Source organism: Rhea pennata, chromosome 2, assembly GCF_028389875.1.
Source record: "Rhea pennata isolate bPtePen1 chromosome 2, bPtePen1.pri, whole genome shotgun sequence".
NCBI lineage: Eukaryota > Metazoa > Chordata > Aves > Rheiformes > Rheidae > Rhea > Rhea pennata.
Genome location: NC_084664.1, coordinates 39,693,003 through 39,719,214, shown reverse-complemented (window position 1 = coordinate 39,719,214; position 26,212 = coordinate 39,693,003). Strand labels below are relative to the sequence as shown.

The following is a 26,212-nucleotide window of genomic DNA, read 5'->3' as shown; positions in this document are numbered from 1 at the left end:
AGCTCCTTCATGCAAAGACTGCTAGTTGTTTTTGTCATTTTAAGTATGATTAATTACAATTGTTTGCCATTTATAAGCAGTTCTTATCTGCTTGGGAAATACTCAAAGGTTAGAAAGTTAAGACTTTCCAGAAAATAAAGATCCCTAAGGGGATTTTAGCAGCCTCTCACCTTAGAAAGAGATTTGGGGTCAACATTAACAAATCTTGGCTTCCTACAGCAAGGAAGTTAACCTGTTCTAAAGGATCTCTCTAAAAGAAAAAATTATCTCCTGGTCTGAGAAGAAGGTGTATTTTCAACGCTGTGACTTTTGAGTATCTGTTTTTTATCTTTCCCAAGGTGTGATTATAAATTTCACTTAGGTGTCTTTAAGCATATGTTGGTTCAACCCAACGTATTTCTGAAATAGGAGTCTGTCTACTACGGCTTGCTATTCAGGGTAATGCAAGACTTTCATATAAAATTTTTCTGAGTCTATCAAATTTTTTCATTCCATAGAATGAAAGGGAAAGTATCATGGGTGTTGTAGGAGTCTAAAATCAGTATAAAGGCTATATCCGAGTATCAGGAAAATCCCCCCCCTTCTTTTTTTTTGCTATCTTCATGAAGCTAATTCAATTTGCCTCTATTTCCTGAGTTAAGAAGGAGAGACAAGGAGATTTTAGTCAGAAGTGTAACTTGTATGTGATGATTAAAAAATCTAGTACTGAATGATTTTTCTTCCTTGTTTATATTTTCCTGTGCATTTCTCCATCACTGGCTTCTGGTTCCTAATGGAAAATTAAATTCGGTTCAGTGCAACTTAGATCTCTTGGGCCAGAGTTGACCTGTTCTGTATGGCATTTCTTCCAGGACTCTGCATGGTTTTTAATGTGTGAAGTCATGGAACTCTCACTCCTTTCTGTGGGAGATTGTTGCATGGTCCAGTAGCTTATTTTATTATTTTGTCTTGAGCGTAACAGAAATGGTTTGTGTCTATCCAGATTTCTGAGAGATGCTTGCTCTCTGCCCCTCAGAGCTTGAAATCTCAGCCAGACAGAAAATGCAGTTTAGAAATCATGGACAGGAACAAAGAGGAATTGGCCTCTGAAAACTGTTAATACACATTTTCTTCAGGATTATTTTTGCAGATAGATAAATGCCAAATAATCTCACTAGAGTATTGGAACTAGTAGAAATTAGCAGTATGTTCTTAAAACTGAAAGGTTCTTATAGAACAGTTAGGTCATAATTTATGAAATAGTTAAAATGGACCTAATACGGCCTTTCCTTCTGTAACTTTTGATTCTAGAGATACTCTGAGTTTTCGCTTCTGTTATTTCTTCTGTTTCCTTGTTCCATCATAACTGATGTCTTCTTACTTGCCTTGTGAAATACTAGGGGAGTTAAACCTTGGCTCGGTGAACCTCTCAGGTTTTGTTTGCTGCATTTCACTGCAGTCATCACCGAGAAAGCAACCTGTTTGTCAAGGATGGGTGGAATTTTTTTTCTTCCGGGTGGACAAATACAAATTTCTGACCTGATTGTGGACTCAAACACAAGCCTTAGCATTATCCAATAATAACATGAAACGTAACCATTGCTTATCATTGTGCTAGTGCAGCAGCTCTCCTTTCGCCAGGGTAGATCCCAGTTGGCGTGAGAGGATGTTTTAGATCATACGTCCCTGATACATACCAGTGCCCTCCAAGATTAACACAGAGCCTGTAATAGCTGAAAACAAATGAATACACCAGGCTGTGATGGGGGACTCAGAGATATTAATTTTTCAGACACGAATATGGATCAGTATAACCTTTTCTGAATTTGTCTGTCTCTGGTTGTTATGAAAATTGGAATGAAGACCTCAGATTTGAAATCAGTGTTGTTATCTTTGCATAAGGAGATGCTGTTAACCTGCTCAGGAAAGTATTTGTTTTGCATTTCAAATCTTTCGTCAGATAATTTCTTCAATTATTTTTAAAAAAGTTACTTCTACGCACTTACAGTCCTCCTGAATAGAAAGGTAGAGTTGATATGAAAGAATGGAGTATCAAAAGTTCATGTATGTGAAATGAGAAAGTAAGGCCATATTTTTTTCTGTATACCCAAACACATTGACTGTAGGTGTGTCTCTATGAATTTAATAAGCCATGAGTGGCATATTTCTTCTTTTTTTTTTTTTACTTATCAAAACCATTGAGCACTGTTTATTTTCAAAGCAAATTCTGTGAAATTAAGTAGTAGAGATATGCAGGGAGGGCAGTGGAAAAATAGAAAGTAATTAAAAAAACATAGTTCTAACTAGAGTTGTTCAAATAAAAAAAAATTAAAAAACCCAATTAGAAACAAAAGTCATAGAAAATGTGAACATATTGTGTTCCTTAAATAACCAGATGTTCTTTCTCTCCTGAAGGCAGCCAGGGCTAGGAATAAAAGGTTTAAAACTATTGTTTTAAGTTAACTGTGAATTCTGCAAATCTGTTTTCACCCTTTAGCAAATAAAATTCTAATACAGCAACATAAGCAAAGTAATTTTCATCTTTGGGTGTTCTTATTTGTACGTTGTTGTGTGCTGAAGTGTTAACCTTATCACAATGACTTATTACAAAACTAAAACACTACATAGAATATTACTGTTTTACATTGCATGCTAAGAACCTGACAACCGTCCTTTGTTGGAGAGCCTACTGTATTTATTCTAAATATTTTTTTGTAAAATAAGTTTGTTTTCAGATATTTCAGCATGCGAGTTACGTTATTGCTGAGCAAGCTAGTTGGGAGTTTAATTCCGTGGAGTCAATGCTGATCACAAGCCTTTGATTTAAATGATAATAATAAAAAAGTATTTGGTCAATGGAAATCATTTTTTAATTACAGTAATGATATTCTAGTTATTGCTGCTGATATTTTTTCAGCATTGTATTGTAAGCTATTTGATAACATTGAAAATGGTGATATAATAATGTTAAATTGTAACTAAATCCCTGATGAAGTATCCATAACATTTCGAAGGTATCCTATTAAAGGTTGCCATGACTGAAATTACAGATTGCCACGAGAATTAAGCGGTAATGCGTGGTTTTAAGGTCGTGATCACGCCTATAACGATTGCCTGGAGAAATTTGCCGTCCAGTTTTTAACACTTCCCACAGCCTGAGCAATAAATGACCAGGCGAAGGACAATATTACGGAAATCTCGAGCCGAACCCTTGGTGCCTCTGTCGGAGCTGAACTGTCGCCTTAAGCGGCGGCCGCCGCCCCCGAGGGCGCAGCCGGCTCGTTCGCCGCGCCTCGAAGGCTGCGCAGCTTCGCTCGCTTCTCCCGCCGCCGCGGCCCCTGCGCGGCCCCCGCTAAGCGCGGGGCGGCCGCGGCGCTGCGCCTGCCGCGCTGCGCGGCCCCTGCGCGGCCCCCGCTAAGCGCGGGGCGGCCGCGGCGCTGCGCCTGCCGCGCTGCGCGGCCCCTGCGCGGCCCCCGCTAAGCGGTGCCGCGCGCGCGGCTGGCGGCGGCGGCGCGTTTCGCCGCGCGGTGGTAGTTAGCGCTGCGTGCGCTCCGGCGTTAATTACCTCTCCTTAATGACCAGGTTGCAGCCAATGAGGAGCTGGTAGCTGGCGGCGTTTCGGGCATTAGCGGCTCGTTAATTTGTGCGCGCTCGCAGAGGTGCTGGACGGGGCGGGCGGGAGCCTGCCCGCCTGCTTCTTCAGGGCGGCGGCGGGGAGGGTTTTGTCTGAGAACTCCTCTCGGCTGTGAAGAACGAGGCTGGTTCTTCAGGAGATTCGCAATTATACATTTAAGCAATTTCTGACGGTGCTTTGAGTATGTGAAAAGCACATCAAGGCACCCGCAGATCCGCTACTCGGAAACCTTGGCCAGCGGCTATCCCAGAGTGATACGAGCTGGTGCGTCAGGTCACCTGCGCTTCAGTGGCAAGTTGGCTTAACAAGGGAGGTAATAATAATAAAGGAAACGAGGACAGTTTTCCAAAAAAGCTAAGAAATCTGTGTCTCTCCTCTCTCTGTCTAGGCGGGAGGGGAACGATTAGGAGAACCAGAAAAGAAATGCATTTACTTGCAGTGATTCCATGGTGCCGCGCAAAGACCTCTAGTTTTAAATCCACGTGGTGGTAAACTGAAGCAGTTTGGTTATCGTGACTTCACAGTTTGCAGGTGCAATAAGATTAATCTACAGACCTCAGATTGCATAAAATGGAATTTTTTCTTAACTTGGATGCTAGACTTTTTAATTTGGGCTATGTAGTTAAGATTTGTGTATATTTTACATCTAAAAATATATGATTAGTTTGTTCTTTTATATTAGTGTTCTTGAAATCAGAAAGTTTTGTTTTCAAATAGGCCTTATTTTGTCCTTAAGAATTATTGGTTTTTGTTTTTGTTTTTTTTTGTATTGTATTTCATTAATAGAATAAGATGTGACAGGCAGCTGTGAGGTTAATGATAAATTTCTTGGAATAACCACGTTGCCATAGTACCACATGAAAATAGTACCTGTACCACAAATTAAAGATCCTCTTCCTTTTCTTACATTTGTTTCAAAACCTGCCGCTTCTCTACAGTATCCCTTATGTCACAACTAATATTTTCAGTAAAAATCCTTGGAAAGTGGCTCATTAGTCAACGAGGACAGTGGGAAGTCGGTGGCGTGGCTGGTAGCTGCTGGGCAGGTGCAATGGTGCATCCTACTGCAGAGCAGGCAGCTATGGGCAGGGTAGGGACCGCTGTTTCCAGTTTCATGGCTGAGGTTATTTGAATGGAAGCTGCTACACAAATCCAAATTTGTATATATTTAAATAGTATTAAAGCAAAAAAAAAAAAAAAAAAGGTGTTGTATAGAACAGCAAATAACATATCCACAATTTAATGAGCAGTCAAGACGGCTACTTACTGACAGTCATCTGGACTAAGAAATGCAAACATTTAAAAAGGAAGAATATTCTTCTGTGGTGATCAGCATTCCTGATGATGTTCATTGGGAATTGATAAGCTCTGTCATGAGACAGGCAAGTGGTTTTGAGAGGCAAGATGGAGGAAAGAATTCTTTTTAGAAACTGAAATTTTCAACTGTTCTTTCTCTTTGAGCAAGGAAGTAGTACAAGGAGGAGCAATTCTGATGGTATTTGATGTTAAAGTAAAAGGAATAAAGAGAAGTGCTTTTAGCTAATTACCTTAGCCACCAGTAAAATTTACTGCATGTGAATATGTTGGGGCTGTTTCTTTCAAATGGTTGGTTTACTTACATGTAAAAAGTCATCTAAAGCTACTGAACTTCTCCTAAAGAGTAATGATATTACCTATAAAATTACAGTAATAAAATGTATTTAACAGTGTTAGAATGAGGTGATTATGGTTCTTCTTGTGTGCAACCTGACAATTCAATTAATCACTTCTAGTATTCAAGGTAGTTTATCAAAAGAAAGCACTTAAAATACTTGAAACACTTGATTCTACTTAATCAAAAGTTCTTTGTATCATAATTTCTTTATTTGACAAAAATTTGCAAAACAAAAACTGATTTATATAAAATTAGATTAATAAATTTTCAATAATACATGAAAGATTAGGTAGTGAATCGTATCCAGGTCCATTTCGATGGAATTTAAGTTCGGTCTCTTCTGATGGAAATGTAGATATATTATTGGTGCATTGGCCTATTTTCATAGTAAATATTAATGTATTAATTATTGTACACAAAAGCCATTTGAGTGAATTTGTTTGTACGGTGGAGCACTTCTCTGAAACAGCCAAACGCTTTTGAGATAAAGAGAAGTGGCAAGATACTTTGTATCCTTTCCTATAACTTTTTATAGGCAGTCGGGCTTGAAGATTTGAGGCAGTCCTTTATCTTTTGAAGAAGCAGTAGCAGTCAAAATGGCTCTGCCGCATGCTCCTTGCTAGAACCCCAAGATGAAAGGAGTCTCTTGTCCCACAGCACCAGAAGCTTACCTTGTCTCCGTGTTTCGAGAAAAAGACAGGGACGTCATATTCCTTTTACTGTTGCATGTGCATGTGTATCTTTGAAAGAGCCTTTTTTACCCCTCCAGGGACCTTTTTCAAGTGTTTTATATAGCACATTACATGCAGAACATAAATTAACCTGGTTCTTTTCCAGGTAGCAGAAATAATCTAAATAATACCTTTAAAATATTTTTTTTTTCTCACTGATGTAGGAGGTTTTTGTACAAGCATATATCTGGAGAAGATACAACACTGGAAGTGCAGTTATAAGGGTTTTACCAGTGTAAGCTTAGGATAGCTGCACTACTCACAAAGCCATCAGTGAGTTATGCAGGTTGTCCAAAATGAGTGCCAATAAAACCATAATGTGGTGGCTTTTCTGTACATAAAGATGTCATATTTTAAATCTCGTCATTTGAACATTCCTAGGTTTAAAGCAAGCCTTGCTGCGTGTGCCATTCAAAAGCCTCGATTTCTCCTCTACGCTGTTGTAAAACTCCTGTCCTAACTGTGCGGGGCTGCAAGACGCCAAAGCATAAATCTGTCATGGGGTAGGGCTGAACACTGTCAGATTTATACCTCACTATTTAGTTAATTTACTTCTTAAAACCACGGGTTCAGTTGAAAAATAGGTGACTAAATTAAGAGGCAGATTTAAAAGGTACTTAAGCGCTTCTGTTTATGCAAGATGGGGATTTTACACAGGTTATGAACTTGAACGTTGGCAGGTTGGAGTCTTTTTGTCTGGAATATCGATAAAAGCTGATTTGGTATGATTTGACCTACCTGTTAAAATGCAATATAGTGTAAAACTATAAATGAAGAAAAGGCTTTCCAATCAGTTAGGACACGGAGCCAAAATATATAGCTAGAAATTTCTTTCATTCAAGTCACTGAAGTATTTATAAACCTCAGTTGGCATTTTTTCATTTCTTTATCTCATGTCATAGGATACCCATGTGAGAGAAAAAAATATGTGTATAAAGTTAAAAACAGACCCTAATGCACGGTATTTAAAATATCTTCCTGGTATCTGAAATTTCTAGTTGCGAGGGGAATAAAGGATTGCCACATAACAAAACTGGAGATAATTTATTTCAGCTTGATCGGAGTTCAGGGGTTTCTTGTCTTGACCCAATTAACTAAATTTTCTTTCCTTTTAAAATCTTTCTGGGAATTTTTGTTATTTCAGAAAAATAGATCTTCCTAATTTTCCTTATAACCAATTAAACCTGATAATTCTTCATGCTGTTATTGCATTGTAAATAACAAGTTTGGCGACTGAGACCCACAGCATCTTTCTGAAAAACGTAAACAGGAAGTATTATTCCCAGTTCGAGGATTATGGTGTTTCTTTGCCAAAGCCAGTATTAGTGTACAGATCTCCTGACTCCTGTGATTAAAGGAAGTTCTTTATTAGTTCTGTGCCTGATACTTCTTATGTTGTTGCGCTGCTCTCATATGTAGGATTGGTAGATGCAGACTATCAACATACGTATTGGATAACATTTAACTACCGACATCGAATCGCTTGGAAATCGGCAATAGCGTATTATGTCCTCTAATGTCTCTCAATTTGGTTGCTTGTCAATAAATATTTCACAGAGTGGTTTGTAGGTGGATGAAATACCTTTCATGCTGCAGTCAGGGCATGTGGTTTTGCAGAACAAATAACTAGGGAGGAGAAAAATTAGAAGGTGAGCGGCGAGCTTTGTTTTGGGAGCAGCATTTGCTTTGGGTGCTACAGAGCTTGGGGTGGGTTGTTTATTTTGTGTAGAAAATATTTTGAAATGTTTATGTAATGTTAAGCTGTTGCTTATACCGTATAAGTCTAGTTGTAGAGTGGAGACAGCTTCTTGGATGCCTGACAAAAGAATAAAGAGAAGAAAGGTTAAATTCTCTGTGCAGTTAAGCTATTGGGTAGTCATTAATGTGCACTTCATGTTAATTATTAGTGCATAATAGAAAAACTGCTGCAGAACTCAATAAAGTGTATTTCTCATCCACATTTGAGCTATTATGTGTCAGCTTAGTTCCAATGCAAATTTTGCTGTATTTGTATCATCTTTTTTGAAGAAAAGTATGTGTGATATAGGAGGTAAACCTTTGCAGACCTCCTAATCGTTAGTGAACATAGGATGATATATTTCTCCAACTTTACTTAGAGGCAAATGAAAGGCAAAAATGGCATTGTAATATAAAAATATCTCAGGCTTTGGGAGAATTATGATAAATCTAATACTGCTTTGTCAACTAAGAGGGAGATACTATAGTAAGCTGTCTCGTTAGAAAAATTTGTTTAAATAAAAAGAACAATACTTCATCCTTACCATTTCCTTTTTGGATATGTAATTCAGTCTGTTCTTTGTTCTAGGCTTGAAATGTCATTATTTTAGAAATTTATGTATATGTATATATTTGGCAGAACTTTTTAATATAAAAAAAGCCTAATTTAAAAAATCCTGTTTGGTACTAGTGAGATCAGTATTTTAGTGAGAGTGTTGCTGTGTGTATGTGTGATTCACTGTTGCTGGTTTGTTTGTTTTTGCTCTGTTGCATTTAGGTTATCTAATTTCAGATATGATCTATTAAGTGGAGTATTTTTTCAGTAGTCGAGGTTTTTCCACCTGTCTACCCTAAAACACCTGCAACATATGTTTGTGTAACCCTGCAATGCTTTGTGTTTTGGGCCTTGAGAAATTCCCCCAGAGCTTTTTGCTTATAAACAGCTGAGCAATTCATTTCTCTAATGACGAGAGCTTTTCCCTTGGCATTGAAGCAATAGCATGTTCACTAAAATAAGACTCATTTTTCATCAGACATACTGAAAATTTTTCTTCGCTGTTGTCATTTATTCTGAACCTTCAGATTATGTGCAAAATTGTATTTGATTCTTTTCTGTTAATATACAAAAAAGAGAAGGAAAAGAAAATACACAGACAAAGAAGAAATAAGCGTTGTGCAGATTGCTCCACCAGCACCTGCATGTAAACTTTTATAAACAGTGTGTATTGAAATGGTTAAGCAATGCAGTGTGGCAGTAGTCTGGATTTCCTGAAACAATCTTTGTGTGACTTGTGTTACACAAGCTTGCTTTGCAATATCGTAGCAACTCTGTAGGTAATTATATGCAAATTATCTTTGGAAGCCAGGCAGGGGAAGGGTGCAGTTTCTTTTTTTTTTTATTTTCTTCTTTTTAATCTAATTCAGGATTGGTAAAACGATTTAGCTTTTCCCCGCTCCGCCATCACGCACCAGCGCCGTCTGTAAGCGTGGGCAGCGCGGCCGGCACGGCAGGTCTTCTGTGGGCGCCAGGAGTCGGAGCAGCCCGGGCTTTGGCTCAGTCGGAGGTTGCGCTGGAGGGTGCAATCGCAGGGAGCCGTGGGAGCGCTCGGAGCTTCTCAGCGGTTTGTGCGAGCGTAGGATGGGCTGCCGTGAGCGAGACCCGGCTCCCTGCTCCAGCCCCTCGGCCGGTGAAAGAGCCGGTCGAGGGGTGAGTGAACTTGAGACTCCTTCGGCCGGGAGGAGAGGGAGGTAAAAGAGAAAGTGCCCAGCAGCTTCCTCCCCGGCGTGGGAACTGGAGCGAGGAAATGTGGTTGTGACTGAGCGCAGAAGAGGGATGACGAGTTTAAGACTTTTGCAGACGGACACGGGGGGAGGAGGGGTTGACCAGTACAGTGTACCTATAAATGAGGATACTGAACAGGCTTCTGTCTTTTAAAATGAGGAAGGGGGGATCTTTTTTTTGCAAGGAGGGGCTTAGAACCAGGAATCCCTAGGAGATATCTGAAGTATTTTAAGCCATCCCTTCTATACAGGCTGCAGGGAGTATACTTTCCAGAGATAAAAGTCCAAAATCCCACTGGTTTCTACATGTGCTTCTCTAGCTGTGTTTAGTATGTTCTTGCAAAAGTAGTAATTTGGAGTTTTCAGGCAGTTGAAACTGAGCTCACTCTAGGTAAAAATGTAAGAATAGAAGCATAACTGTAAAATCAGCAGTCTGTTACTACAAAGCGGGTGTGGGGAAGAGGGATTTCTAGTATTGGCATGGGCAGCTTTTCTCTCCAGTTTCTGTATTCTGCTTCTTTAGAAGCAAAAAACCATAAATGTGTTAATCTGTTTAATGCCCTTACACAATTTATTAGTGGCAGGCAACAAACTACTAATTTGAAGGGTTGATTTTCACTGTCGTGAACGGCAACATTCTCCTCCTAAGAAAAAAAGATTTTTATCTGAGGTGCTAGTCAAAATACTTACTCAAATTGAACAAAATAGAGAAAACTTTACTAGCCTAAGTAATTATAAACAGGATCATTCTAAATCACACTGTGTAGAAAAAATATGGTTCCTGTGAATATTTTAGTCAACACAGCTATGTTTTGCTGTAAATCAAATTTAGTTAATCTTCTGTCCTAATGCATAGAATATCTAATACAGGGGATAGCTGAAACTGGATGGTTAGGGAGAGGAATTCGTTTAAAGTTGATAGTGAAGAGACATTGCAACTGCATAAGTTTTCCTTTATATTTCTTATATATAACTTATTGAAAGAGTTAAAAGCAGTTTAAAAGATAAAAGGAGATGTTATAATGATGTAAACATAGTCTTAATCAACCATAATTTTTTCTGTCTTTTAAGTGCAGCTTTCAGGAGTAATTAATATTTCTTTGTTACTACTTTGCAGATACTTGCCCGCTATCATATATAACCATTTTTTTGTAATAGAATTTTCTGAAAGGATATCTTTGTGTTACAAAAGGATTTCCAGCAATAACCCGTGGTATTTACTGTCTTGAATTTCTAATGTTGTTTTTTCAACATTATTTTTTCTGAGGGCTTTTCTTCACTGCATGTAATAGTACTTTAAACTGCTTCTTCCTTTGATACCTTAAAACCTCGTAGGAATTTAAATGGGCCCCTGTGAAAGTAATACTTGAGCCTCATTCATATGTTTAAGTTAGATCATTATTCATATTAATGGCTTTAAGTGCTTAGATAGTAGATCAGCTTTTCGTGTCTTGAATTGCTTGTCATTTCTGAATAAATATGTTTCAAAAAACTGTTCCGCATGGTCTTTTGCTCCTTTTATTTTTTTTCAGAAGCAAAGTGTAACCGTATTGTTGGTTTGCTGATTGGTGGAAAAGAAATTCCATTGTTTTTGCTAAGACTGAAATATATACAGAGTTATTGGAAGGGATTTGTAAAGCTGGGCTAGCAACTGTTAAAGTGAATTTTTCAAAGGCTGCTGTGTGAATTAGAAGTGCCAGCTGTGCTAACCTTTGCTTATTCTTGTGCCTTGTTGAAATGGTCATCAAGTCACATACGGAAAAACATTATTTAATTCATGAGAGAAAAGTTGCACTGTTTGATTACTTGAATAGTAGTCGTAGAACCATCGGTTATCCTCATCACGTCGGTTTGGATTTGATTATCATAGAAATGCATCGAATTACCAAACTAGAGCAATAGTAACTAAAGCTGATTCATTGTTATTGCTGTCAGTTGATGAGGACTGACTTACAAGCTGTATGAATGGGTAGAGTTATGCAAATATTGTTTTTATAACGAGAGGAAAAACGTACAGCAACCATTACAATGTGGGTGGTAGAATAGATGAGAATTTTTTTAATGCTTGTCTAATAGCTTTTAGTTGTAGTTTCATTTTTTCATGAACATTACAAACAGAATATCTTTAAATTATGTTTATGCCTTTCCAAAGAAAGGAAATGACACATTTCATACAAGATTAAGTCTGACTACATGAAAAGATCTGGAAATTCCCAGCCTTAAGTTTGACCCCAGAGACCATCCTTGGCCTTTGATATTTACCACCTCTTCAAATCTTCCTCTCTGCTTCTGTGCATATGCAATATTTTGGCCATTAAAGTGCAAATACTACCTCTTCCTCCTCCGAAAGTCAGAATGTTTATAAAGGAGGGAGGGTTTACAGCAATCCCTCAAAAATCAGAGGATAAAGTGTGGTTACTTCAGTACATATTGAAATTAGGAGGGAAAAGGTACAACATGTGAAAGTGAAAAAGAGCTGAAGAATGACTCCATGACAAATATAATATATTTTCATCTATAATCAACTATTTCGGAAAGATTATTGTGTAGTTCATTAAAACTATACTGTGAACAGGGCTGAAGAAAGCAGATCAGAATGTAAGGTCTATAAAAAAGCCTTTAAGCAAATACTTTAAAAGTGTTTAGAGATGTTTTATACAACACCTTTCATTATTACACAGAGAAGCTGAAGAGTATTTGTCATCTTCTTTTTTCTTATACTAGGAACAGATTATTTTAAACCATTGCTCTTTGTAAATATGCATATATGTTTATATGTATTTTTATATATGTGTGTGTGTATGCCGTTGTAGTTCTTTGCTGTTTTGGTTGAATGTATATGCTATTTTTTTTACTTTAAAAATATTTATTTAAAATTTTCTACTTTCAAATAATATCCTTTGCAATTCATTAGTGTAATCGAACATCTTTATACATAGACTGTGCTTATACTTAATCAATGTATGATGAAATTTTAGATCCAGAAAAGATGATTTCAGTACTACTGAAGGCAGTGTGCTTCAGTGAAATAGTTTTCTTGTGGCAGAGGTGGAGACTAATAAATAGCTTCTAGTTTCACTATTAATTATATACGTTATAATATATTATAAGAGAACAGTTCTGTATTCAGAGTCTCTGTTTTAAGCAGAGTGAAATTTAAACAGAAAAAAGGTTCTGTGTGCCATCTAGTGGCTAGGTTTAGGTTGTCTGGCTAAAAGTAATTCTTTGCCTAACCAAGACTTAAACCTGCATTCAATTCAAACTATAAGCTAAGCTAATGAGTTTGTCTTTATTATTATTGTTTCTTTTAAAAACATCTCATTTTAGTTTGAAGATGATAAAATTCTGTGTCCGAGATAAAGGAAGGACAAAACTAGATCTGGATCTGAACTGTCCCAACAATTATAAATTTAATAATTAGTAACATTATTACTTCAGCCAACAGTCTCATCTCAATATGGAAGAACACTACGTAATTTCTATAAACACAGAGTAGACTTAATGTTAACACATGGTATTATTTTAAGACTTCACTTTTATTTATATCGTATTGCTGTCTTTTGAAAGCATGGTCCTGGGAAAAGAGAATTTATTCTTTAGATTTTTAATCTTCATTAATAAAAATACTTCTACTGTCCGCTCTAAATTGCCTCAGAAGGTTTCAGCAAGATATATATATGTGTGTGTGTGTGTGTGTGTGTATATTAATCTTAACACCTTTTTTCTTTAGAAAAATCCAAGACCAGTGACTCACCAATTCCAACAGAATTTAGACTATTACAAAGCACGTGGAGCAGACTTGATGAATAAAACACGGTAAGCTATTTCTGAATATGTTTTTGCTCAATTAAGACTTTACAGAAACAAAATGTTCAATAAATGTCTCCTATCCCGAACAAGAATTATATAAGCAGTATTAGAAGCACAGATATTTGTTGTGTGAAATTTGAGTCTTTACATTACCTGTTATTACATAAAGAATGATGGCTTCTCAAGTAGTGCTATATTCAACTTGCTGGCATTTTTCTTTTAAAGCTTAGGTTATTTGTACACAATGGTGTGTACAATAAAAGCAGGGGATAAAACAGAACCAATGCAGCTTCTGTAGCTGAACTCCTTCTGATACTGCCTCTAATTTCAAACTGCAGTATCAATTCTCCAGAAACTGTGCAAGTTAAATAATATAAATCCAGTTTGCACTGATTTTTACTAAAACTTTTTGCAGCGTTCTTCCCTTCTTTTAGAAGTGGCTTGTATCAATACTGCTTAAATTCCCTGTCAAGTTAATTTAAGCTGTTGGTAGCTGGCGTAGAGGTGCCTGGGCGCTGCCTGGGTGGCCGCGACGTGGGGGCCGATTGCCGCTGGCTGTGGGACGAGGCAGCGCGGCTCCTTGCTGCTGCTGGTGCAGTCGCAGTCCCAGTCGAAGCGCTGCCAAGCACTGCTTGCAGCCCCCAGCCCTGCCTTGTGCACACGCTGGCTTGCAGGAACTCACTGACTTTAACATCCCTGCACCTCTGTCAAGTGCAGTTCAGATCAGTTATGTTTAAAATTAGTGAAAACTGAATTGAGTCTATTAAAAAGCCTTTAAAATGGAATAAGGGGCAGAACTTAATGTTAAATAGAGTGACTGCAGAGGCTTTTTTCTTTTTTTTAGGAAAATCATGCTTTAAAGTTTGGACAGTTGTGACAAAAAGTACTGTATTCTATTGCATTCATTTAATATTGTTATTTAAAATCATAAGAAAAACTGATCTCAAAGCTATTTAAAAATGAATGATTTATTTGGAAATGCTAAAAGAAACAGTGCAAGGATTTTAAAAGCAAAAAAATAAAACATATGAAGCCCAAATGAGAATGATGCATGTTGGAAACTTAAATTCTAAGGGAACAATTGGCCACCAAATCTGGATAAAAAGGTAAGTTCATTGCACAGATAACCACCAGAGAAAGGAGGAAGTTATTTAGACTGAGGAATAACTGGGAAAATTCATCTTAATGCAGGGACATTTAGAGTAGGTCGAATGTTGTAAATCTGTTTAAGGCTGTCTGAAGCAGAGAACTGGAAAATAAAGTATTAGGAAATGCTTCTGCAGTGAGCAGAGAGATGGATTAGATAACCTGCTAAGTATTTTTCATCTTTAATTTCACAGACCTGATAAGGCATTTAGAATATCTTCGCAAATTTCAATATATTCTACTTATTTTATCACTTACATAACATTTTTTAATCTGTCATATTCATAAATGACTACTTGCCGAAGACAAAATGCCTTTAAATAAGGCTTGGTTAAAACAAAACATTTTCATCTTAGCAGAAAACTGCAGAGATTGAATCATCTTTCAGCAAGTTTAAAAATACACTATTCGTAGTCAAGGTCGATGATGCCTATTGTGATGAAACAAAATTGTTTACTTCATAGATGGAATTCACATCTCCTTGATACTCATGTTTTTAAATGGATGCCTTACTTTTAAATGCGTCTACTGGTAACTCTACAACATAATATATCAGCATTTTTCTTGTAATTGTTGTGCATGTTTGGTACGTTTAGATGGCTGAAATGTAGACATTGATCCATGTTTAATGGCTCTAATCATCCTTTGCATTAATATATCAGACATTTAAATGGTAAGAAATAGATATGTTGTTCTTATTTTCCTGAACTTCAGTTTAGTTTTAACACACTTTTTAACATACTTTTTCCAGAGGTCAAGCACCTTGTTCATTTGTTGAAGCTGTGATTTGGGATAAATCACAGACTAAATTCTACTTAAGGACACTTTTTTTAAAGGCCATCTTCGCTTGACGAGAAATTTAGATAGCTGTATTATTTATTTTTTAGGTATGTTTGTATGTTTTGAACTGATTGTTAGCAGTGTCAGATAATAGTAGAGCCAAATCACATATAAGTTTTCGAAGCTGGAATAACTATCCTTTCTAGTTTTCAAATAATTTTAAAACAGTATTGCATATTATTCTTGAAAGCCTTTTTTAAATCCATATTTTGGACATGTAGCCTAGGAAAGTTTTTTTTGACGTTTACTGTTCTGTAAAGTAAAGTATCTCAGAAAGTCTCTTTTCAACTATCCGAAAATGCAAATAAATTAACATCTTCTGGGTCTATGCATATGTCAAAGCAACAAATAAAACAATTTTAGAAGGCAAATTGATACTTTTATTAAGCAAACATATAATGAAATAAAATACCTGGTGGGCTTCCTTGAACTCATTGTTTTAATCTATTCTGTGCATTCCTTCATGAAAGGTACCCTTCCCTATAACTTTGTCTGAGGCATCTGCAGGCCATTGTGTTTCTAGTGATGCTGTTGACTCAAAGCATCTGTTGGCTTTGTTGCCTGGATAGTCTGTCAGAGAAAAGGATTTTCTTTCAGTAAATAACATGTTTTGTGCACAGTCAAGCTTCTTTTTACTGATTGTCAAAGACTCCAGCCTTGGAGGCAACACAAACCCAGGGCACAATGTGTAAGCCGTTAATCTTCCTTCTGACAGTGATGTTTCAGGTGATGTTTGAGGTGAGTTTAACACCTCATCCTAGCTGATTAGTTTCAGAGGATTGAGAGGGGGAAAATTGCCAGTTCTAGTATACTCAAATTCAGATTTTGGATCTCATCACAGTTATTTACTGGTGTGCTCCCTGAAAGCATTGATGCTAATAGTTTCAGTTACAAACTTTTGATAATGTGCTTAGGCAGCATTTGACATTTCCTCTTTCACCTTCAAAGCTATAAACTGTTTTTTTGTCTGTGGTGGAGAAGACATTAAACAAAAGGTCCTGTGCTGATTCTTCTAATGCCACATATATGTAATGGAATAGAAAAAATTCCCTTCTATTCCTTAAGTGTCTCTGCAGTACCTTGGGGAGCTGATTAATCACTGAGTTTTGTAGGTATTAGCAGAGAAAAAATTTGTAATAATTAACATTGTAGCATGTCTTCTTCTATGAAATTGTTAGGACTATTGAATTTGCTTTTGAGGTCACCTGGGTCTCCTGCAAGTGTGTTTTATAGTTCTGAAGATATTCCTTCTATAGCTACTTGGCCAGTCACTCTGGGGTGACTACAGAAAGACATTTTGTATCAGCAACAGACAATAAAATGAGGAGACGGGAAAACGTTCTACAATCAGTATTCAGTAGCAATTCTTTTCCAGCTCCCATAAGCTGGGAAGCAGCAATGGGAAGGCGGAAGACTAGTGGGAGACAAACTTTAATGCCCTTTGCGTCTCAGTCTCTGCACTGCTATTTCTTCTGAAAAACACAAGATGCTCTTTTTCTTCATCACCAGTATGGAGAAGAAGGGCCCCAAATGGCTTGGGGCTGTATCTCATGAGTGTGCAGGCTCACGTACTTTCTTGTGCTTCTCTTACTTTAACATTACCTATTTTAGGTCTAAACAACTTAGCTGTTATTTTCTGAATACATCTCTCTTGTTTGTTTATACTGTATATTCAAAAAAAAATGTTCTGGAGATAAATAGGAAAATTATATGAAAAGCAGAACCAAAATTATTTCTTCAGGTGCATGCAAAAGTGGCACATCATCCGCACTAAATCATTTGTAATTTATATTTGAATAACCTTCCACAAAACAAAGAAAACTTTTTTTCCCCAGTACAATGATTGTCTAGTTTTTCGTTAAATATATTTCTTCAATTTTTTTAAACAAAGCTATGTATATTACTGAAGTATAAATCATTAAAATAAAACCTCAGGTGTGGAATGGTGTCTTGTGACTGTGATAAGCTTCTGTGAAAGATATTTCAATTTTTAACTGTATAGAACAGGAATATATCACACGAACAAATAGAAATGACTTTGCTGATCTCTGTGTTACGTGAACACTTCTACTGGGAGCTAGAAGCTGCTTTGCCTCTTTATTTTAAACAGATTAAATGGTTCGGCAATTTCTTCATTCTTAATGTTGCATATAACTGAAGTGAATTAAATAGCCACTGGAGTTAAAAATAAAGAGAAATTGTGATAAGGATCATGATCCAGTGCGTGGGTTTTGTCCTGAAGCAGTTCTTCAGCCAAAATCACTTCTGAAGCCAGGATTCCCTGTTATAAGTGCTTAGCCTGCAATGGCCAGGGTGGGCGAAGGTGAAGTAAGATCAAAGGACACCCAGTTTTACCACCCTCAAAATATGAATGAAATGAAAGAATTGTTTGGGTTTGAATTATGTTTGTGCTTAGTTTAAGGGAATTTAACAGAGGTAAATAATAAAGCAGTTTTTTTACTAAGTACTAGAAGTCAAAGCTTCCTAATGTTTTTGGCTGTTTAAGGCTTGGATTTTTTTTATCACATCTTTGGTTTTTTGTCATTTAAAAAGGCAAATCAAGAAAATTGCTACAAAATTGCTTTGTTTGGGTTTAGTCTGCATTTTTCGGGAAGAAAGGGCCCCAGGTATTCATTTACTACTTTATAATGCTTATCTTCGATATTTTCCCCGGTTTTTGGAAAGCAGTGCATGTAGTGCTGTTGTCAAGGATGCGATGATTTCTCTCTCTCTCTTTTGTTTTCTTTCTTCAGCGCCAGTGCTAAGGCAGCCCCACTGAACATCAATAAAGTCTCCAATAGCTTGCTCAACTTTGGCCGAAAGCTTATTGCTCCAGCTATGGCCTCAGGGAGCGCCGTGGGCCCTGCCGGCAGTGGAAGCAGCGGCAGCTTCGCGCCCACGGTGATGCCTGTCAGAGGCACGGTGGAAGCCCCCCAGTACCACCACTACCACCAGGCACAGCAGCAGCAGAGGATGATGAAATCCGAAAGCATGCCGGTCCAGCTGGGCAAAGGTAAAGGCAGAGGCAAAGGCAGTTGCACAGCAGAGGAAAGCTTTGTCATATGCCTTAAGGACTGAAGAAAGTCCTTTTTCTGGTTTTCTGTAGAGGGATACATATTTGGTGGACTCAAAAAAAAAAAAAAAAAAAAAAACTTTTGGTGAAGAGTATGCGTATACAACAGCATGTTTGCAGTGTAATACAGAATTAGTTGTTACTATCAAGAATGTACAAAGGCAGAAACTTTTGAACCTTTGAAAATATTAACAGGAAATTATGTCAGATATACTAGCAGACAGCATCATTATCATAAACATTAGATTTCTCTATACATTAATTTTTCAGTCTCTTAAATACAATACTTTTTAACTATAAGACTAATTTAGTATTTTTTTTTACAGGTTATTGGCACAAATCCCATGTATAACAATATCAGCTAAGTACAAGTGAAGAAAGTTAGGTCAATGGCAGAGTCATTTATGATAAACAAAATCTTATTGCCTTTAGAATATTAGGGGCTTATTTGAGAAGATATTTGAACAATAATCTATATTTGCCTTTTAGTAACTTGTGATGGTCCTCTGCACTTTTTCTGTTTAATGAATACCACTTTTTCTCAAGACTTTACGTTTCTCGAGGCCAATTTATTCAATCAACAAAGTCACAAGCTCACCTTCAGTAGTTGTTTCCTGTACTCTGCTAGGCTCAAGGTGTAGTTCCGCTTTTCATCCTCAGACAGCCCATGGCGATGTGTTCTTTGCTAGAAGTATGTAGAGTGATAGTGTGTCAGTTTGAAGGCTGGTGCTGGGTCCCCTGAGCCACTGCTTGTACTGCATCTTTTTTGCTATTAATCAGATTTGAAAGTGTAAAAGAAGGGAAATAATACTTTACACCCCTGTAGCTCGTCAGTGTTCTTTTTCTTTCCTGTAGCACCTGTATGGTCCAGTCTCAGTCCTGTCATGATGCATTTACATGCCTAGCAGACACTGAGTATGCAGAAATCAGAAGCACAATTATAGCAAAGTTTCTTTTCCAGCAGAGATATTCAGGCAGTAATGGTCACTACAGTTGCTTTACAAGACCCAGATAAGTAGTTTCTCCTTGAATCCTAGAGCAGTCTCAGAAATTGCTTCCAGCCAGCCCTCAATGTTGGGCAAATGTGACCTGAAAAGCAGAGATTTTTTACCTTCTGGATAGAGGAGTAGTCCTCTGGTGGTGGTTTCTTTTCCTTCCTTCAAGTGAAAAGATGGTAAAATGTGAAACAACTTCTATAGGTGGGATCAGGTGTAATTTAATCTTGATATAGCTGGTCAAGGATCACCCTGTTTACACTGGATTTTGCAAGATGTTAGCTAGCATATATGGAAACACACCTTATTTTTGTTATTGCTGTACCTTCGGTATATGAATCAGAATAAAAACTGTAGTTATGCTGCAGTCATTGTCATGCACGAGCTGTGCACGTATTTCTGTACAACAGGAATACTGATATTTGGTAAAGTTATCAAAAATACGTAAATTAAGGATGTAATAAGAATAAAACCTACTGTAACACTTCAGTACCAGCAGCTTCCTCTCTCTGTGCTATCTATCCATATGTGGAGCAACACTTGCAGAAGTAATTTAAAGGCAACAAAGTGTAAGTTTACCTTTTAATCAATTGAGATGAAAATTAGTTTTGCTTATTGGTCCAGATCTATACAGTTATCTGCATACAGCCTTAGTTGGATATAACTCCAAATGATGGCTGCAACTACATTAGCAAGTGCTGCAATTTTTAAAGAGAAGTCCAAATGGCAGTGGAAATATAAATTCTCTTGGAAGCTATCCAGTGACTTTTCTCTGAAGTTTAAATACAGGAACAGCTTACAAAAAGAAATTACTTATTTGCAATGACACAGTGGTGGAAATAAGCTAAAAAGAGCCCTTTGAAGCACAGCGCAGATACATTGGTGAACCACATCATCTCTATCAAGACTTAATTTTAAGTCTTTTAAGTTCTTTGACAAAAGAGAGTATCATCACCCCAAGAAAGTGCTATAAGCTGTGGCTCTCTGGGGAACAGAGTCACTTCCCTGCAGCCCGGAGTGAAGCGCTCTGGGGGACTGGCATTTAGAACATGCCCGAATCCTGAGAATCTCTTAGGCAGCTCATTCGGTTTGTGCTTAACTTCTTAAGTCCTTTCCACTTTGTGTACTAGCTTTTTTGGAACTCTGGATTTTTCTCTTGCTTTTGGGTATCTAAAAGCTGCTTTGTGTAGTTTGTAACCTTAAGGTCCTGAAGTTATGGACTAGCTTGAATTAATTGTTTTATATTCCTGTTCATCACTATGTTTTCAGTTCTGCTTAACCTCCTGAAGATTGTTTCTTTAGCTGAGATAGGCAGAAGCATGGATTTAGGATTTAAATTGATAGACATTTCTGCTTCCAGTAGAACTAATACTCACGCATGCTCAGGTGGACAGTGTAAGAGACCAAAGTACTATAAATCTGAGAGGCAAGAAGTTAGCCATTTTTCTCAGATTATATTAGCCTTTTCAGGTTTTGAATGCTCAAGTAGTGTTGATAATTTAATTTAACTTGCAGAGGGTTGCTAAGTTCAAAGAGATGAAATTGCCTGCCTTAATCTACTTTGCCTTAAGTGTGAGGAAATCATTGGAAACAAAATGTCTTGCAGGACTGGCAAAATAATCCCATCCCCAGTTCCAAAGCTTTTCTTTGACGCAGTTACCACTCAGTTCACAAGCCAGCAGCAGCGGCAGATGTCACTGATGCTTCTACCTCAAGGGATAGTTTTTGCTGGGCTCAAAATGAGGGATGGCTGTTTTATCTAATCAATAGTAATTATTTCTCACTGTGTTTTTGTACTTGCTGAATTCTTATTAGAAAAATATATATATTTTAGATAATGTAAACAGAAAAGCAACAGACTAATATTTAAAAAATATATAGTTGCAAGACTGAAATTCCAGATCAATCTTCACCATTACAAATCACAGTTGAACAAAGTATCTGGACACCTAGTTGGAAATCAGTTTCTCGTAATAATATGTAATATAATATATGTTTAATCCTACTCAACCTGTCCACAGTACAGAAGGAGATTGGGTAGCATTGCTGATTACTTATACAAGGTAGGCTGCAAATAGAAAACAGATTAAAATAGTCCCTTGATTTTACACAGTGAAAGAATTCACTGACACGAAGGTTAAATTCAAATGTTGAGTTTGTTGAGTACACTGGACTGTAAGTTGAGCTCGTAGTTTTGAAAGACCAAAAAAATTGGTAACAAGAATATCTTGGAAAAAAAAAAAAAACAAAAAACAAAATTGTTGCCCTTTGCATCCCATAGGATTCTTGAGAGCTCAGAAGTGGCATATTGTTTGTTTAGCAATTGGCAATGTGTTGCTAGAAAAAAAAGATTTCTCCTTCGCTCCTTCCTTACGATGTAGACTACCTCATTTCTGTATTATTTAAACAGTAGTACAAGATAAAGTTTTCCCTCTAGATCCTTTCCTTTAATTTGAATGCCACTTTATCTCAAGGGCATGTTAGAGGACCAACTTCAAAATGAAGTTCTGCTGAAACTGTTGTCAGCTATTTAGGGAGTTTCCAGACTACTGTTTGCTTTTATCAGTAGATGTTTCTGAGTTATATGTTGTAACACAAATACCATTTTCAGTCACCTAAATGCCCTAATAAAATGCACTTCATATTGAGAATTACTTATGAACTGTGTGTCTAGAAAACAAGTAAGCTTTTTCTGAAGGAAAAGAGAAGTTGTGCATACTAATAGCAGCAATAAGTAATAATGAGTAACATAAAATACTGATTAACAAATACTTTTTTCCTTTTTAAAAAAAAAAAATAATATGCATGCTCTTAGCTAAATATGAAATTTTACCAAGAGTAAAGAGAATATGATACTCCCAAATCAGAATGGCTCTGTCAGGGGGAAGCACCAGAAACAAAATGTTTTTGATTGTTCGTTTTAGCTTGGACTTTAATGTAAATCAGCCTCCAAAAAGTACTACTTTTTTTCCTCTTTGGATGTGGCATATAACATGCTGATCCTTAAAACTTCCCGTTCGTTCTTGTCTAGTCTTGCACAGCTCTCTCACAAGACCTTCTGCGCTGGAGTCAGCATCTTGCAGCAGAAGCAGAAGTTACAAGTCTTTACTTCACTGATTCGTGTTTGTTGGGAAAACCTTCTAATGTGTTTATTTGTTTACCAGGGGATGTAGTTGCGGGCAGCGATGCTCAGGTGCCTGGCCCTGTGCAGCATCTCCCAGCCCAACCAGGTACGGCCGCTGTGGCAGCGGGGAGCATTTCGGAGCCCGTGGCATGGGCGCTCACCACCGCCGCGTTCCTCTCGTGGGGGGTTTCCATCTCCTGCTCACTGCCATCGTCCATCCACCGAGCGGCACTGTTGTGTAGAAAACAACAAAAAAAGCAGCTGCACTGCTTCCCTCCCTGGCTCTGAGGAGCGCGCCAGAGTCTCCCCGGTTCCCTTCCCTGCCTGCCAGCATCCGTCTGCGTTAAACATCTGTGTTCGCCGTCTAGTTTGTACTCGACCTCGCGCTTTGTCGTGTGCGGCAGTTTGACCATCCGCGTCGCTTTGGGTCGCGTAGCTTCCGCGCGGTTGGTTTTGAGGCAGGTATTCTGGGCTGAGCATCTGCTTTCACGCTCTTAACTAAAGAGAAGTTAACCTGCCTCGGTCTGAAATACTAATGCGCGTGTGTCTGTGGAGTGAGTCAGTTTAAATAAATAAAAGAATTCTTACGAAGCAAGCCTTGCTTCCAATTTCAGCATAGGAAAAGGGGGGAAACTATAACTTGCCTGAAATTTAAAAGTTTTATAAAAATTGTGTCACTCTTTTTGCAAACTTTAACACTCCGCACACTGACTATGGCAAATCCAGAGTAACAGATCAGCAGATTTGAATGGTTTTGAATTACAGATAGTGCCTGACTTGTGTTCTTCTTGATGTCTTGTCCTTCACTGTCTTCCAGCTATGAAAGCTGTTCTTTTTCCACGAAAAGGGCCAAATTGGGGATCAGCCTCAGTTTTGTGCATTTTTTCCACATGTCTTTGTCTGAGTCAGATGACCTAGATTTTAGCACTGGCCTCCAGAGGTCCCTGCAACTTAATGTGAACCTAGAGCTTGGTTTCCTTTTTTCTAAGTCTTCTCCACTCCTCTTGTCAGCATCTTTTAGTTTGTCCTTATTAGAGATCACATTAAATTTAAACTCTCCTTGTTTCCAAGAGCCTGTGTATCCCCACCGCTTCCCTGCCAGCAGTACCAGCAGTTCAGCTCCTTCTCCCACTACTACCTCTGTTGTGTGTTTTCCAAATGGTTTCAAAACAGCCTTTGTAGCCCGGGGGTCAGATGGAGCCCCAGCAAGCTTTAGCAACAGGCAAGTATTGAGCCTGCCAGAAGCCAGCACATGGAGATCATGTTGCTCCTTTTTGTCTCCAAAGGATGTATATTTCTAGTGCACCAATTATGGGGAATTGTTACTGTTACTATTTTTCTGTCCATAATGCATTTTTGAAGGCATCCTGTGTGGTATTGCATGCTGGTGACTTACCTAAGTAGTCCTTAGCTTTTTGTTCTGTGTTCTTTAGAAGCATTTATTTGTTTTTCATACTTGCATTTCCTTTAGCCTGTTTTGTATAGGTTTTAGGATCCTCTGGTTTATGTTCACATGGTCACATATTAGATTAAGAACATGCTACTCTAATCTTCTTTTAATGAGGTACAATGTATTTATCTGAGATTGATAAAAAGAGAGAGAAAAATGAGAGTTTTGATTAAGAGATATTTCCAAGTTGCTGACTGACTTGCTAAAGAAGAATGAGATGTTCAGCTAGTTGTTAAATGTAGTTTGTTGCATCACTTTATCTGTGTTGGTTGTATGTGGTGGGTAAGGGTCCTTTTCAGTTTTTACTTTTTTTTTTTTTTTTCCCCCTCCTGAGGACTAATCCAGAATTAGCCACTCTCTTGAATGAGCTATGAGCAGTTGAGAGAGGAGGAGATGCCATGCTATCATTACAAAGCGTGCTGAATCAGCAAGACATGCTACAGAGACGATGCAAATGGCATTTTTTATCTAATCCTCCTAAAATCCTGAAATGTCTCTGTTGATGTTACTCTATTTCCAGAATTATAGAAGGATTGTTAATGCCTCCAAAATTGGTGCACACATAATACATCTAAAAGACTTCAGAAGCTTTGTGGTGACTTCAGTTATGCAAACACTCCCTGTGGCAGCTCCATTAAACTTCTGTGTTGAGAGAATTAGAGGTAACTTCTTGTTACAAGCAAAATATGTATGATCGGTATAGCTTTCAGCTTTCTTCTTATTTCCAGTTGTAAAAATGATGATATCTTTGGAAACTGTAAAAGCTTGTTATAAGGCAAGTCTGCTTTATGACTTGCAACAAACTCTGTAATTCTTCAGATGTGCTATTCCTTCTATCTTTTTTACTTCTTAATCCTTTCCCCCCAAATAATCAGTGTCACAGTGGTGTTCACAGACTTGGAATCAGCATAAAATTTTAAGTTTCATGGTAATAAATTTCTCAGATTTGCTTATTTCTATTAAACAGTCAGATACTACTGACTGGCATCCTAAGCTTTCTTCCTACCTGCCATTTGGTTATAAAACATACAACAATACTATTTTTTATAACTTGTGTTTCAGTGTATCTCTTAGTTTCATAACATCTCATGTTGCTTTTATTTTTCATCTTCATTATATTTTATACTCCATAAGAAGCAGATTATTCAAAGCTCTTAATTTTGTTTGAGCAAATTCCCTTTTGGAACTACTATTGTTCTGTCCACAAAATCCTCCTTATACACATTTCTTCTCTTGTTTGAGTATGCAAGTAGTTATATATTTCATTTTTCTAGATTGTGATTTGTCATTTGCAGCCTAGGTGTTTAATAAGCAAAACATTTACCAACAGCATAGCCTGTCATTTCAATTTAGTATGTGTCAGACTTTTTTCCTTAAAACAGAGAGAATATAGAAAAGAATTCATTTCCTTATAAAGCATTTTTCTATTATTTCACTGGGTTGTATTTTATTGTGTTTTATGTGCATGCATTCATCAAAAATACTTCAAGTGTCTCTTATTTACAGTATCTTTGAAATTTTACTACATAATCTGCTTATTCAGAGGTGAAGCAGGTTAAGCACAGGCCATACAGTGGAGAAGTGTGTGAAAAACATACATTGCTACTCATTTACTTTACCAACACTTTTCTTGTTTTTAGTTTTAATCTAGTGCAATATCTTCTCATTAATAAGATGGGAAAGAAAGGTCATTTAGTCCAATTTATACATAATAGAATATTTTTATTGTAACTTACTGTCAATTAAATAGATTTTTTATGTTTAGCTTTTATATTTGATACTCCATTTAGCTGTGTGTGAGTTTTTTTATAAACATCTTATTTACTAAAGTACTGTTCCAAAAGTATTCATAAGTTTTACTTACTGTAAAACCACACTTACATTATAAATTGCCACTGTGAAATGCATGAAAAGTCACCTTCTTACATGAAAGCAGCTGTAAGGATAATGGTGTTTATTGCCGAGTGACGTAAATTTATCCTAAAACTAGAAATCCTCTTAGAACTTCCTTGTGAGTGAATTATTTCTTCTGTTTGCTATGCAGTGCTTTTTTCTTTTCATAGAATAACACAGAATCACAGAATGGTTGAGGTTGGAAGGGACCTCTGGAGATCATCTAGTCCAACCCCCCTGCTCAAGCAGGGTCACCTAGAGCACGTTAGACAGGGTTGCATTTGGGCGGGCCTTGAAGATCTCCAGAGAAGGAGACTCCGCAACCTCTCTGGGCAGCCTGTGCCAGTGCTCCGTCACTCTCACA

At 37.4% G+C, this 26,212-nt stretch overlaps 1 protein-coding gene across 11 annotated transcripts in view; it reads left to right on the top strand.

Moving 5' to 3' along the window:
- Window positions 1–26,212, top strand: part of TBC1D5 (TBC1 domain family member 5) — a 322,054-nt gene that overhangs the window by 250,343 nt on the left and 45,499 nt on the right. For 10 of the 11 annotated variants that reach the window (XM_062569298.1, XM_062569297.1, XM_062569299.1 and 7 more), the window contains 2 exons: window positions 13,248–13,333; window positions 18,067–18,326. In XM_062569298.1, coding sequence (XP_062425282.1) covers window positions 13,248–13,333; window positions 18,067–18,326 — 346 coding nt within the window. Of the gene's footprint in view, window positions 1–13,247; window positions 13,334–18,066; window positions 18,327–22,545; window positions 22,612–26,212 lie in introns of all 11 variants that reach the window. The other variant, XM_062569306.1, reaches the window with a different exon arrangement.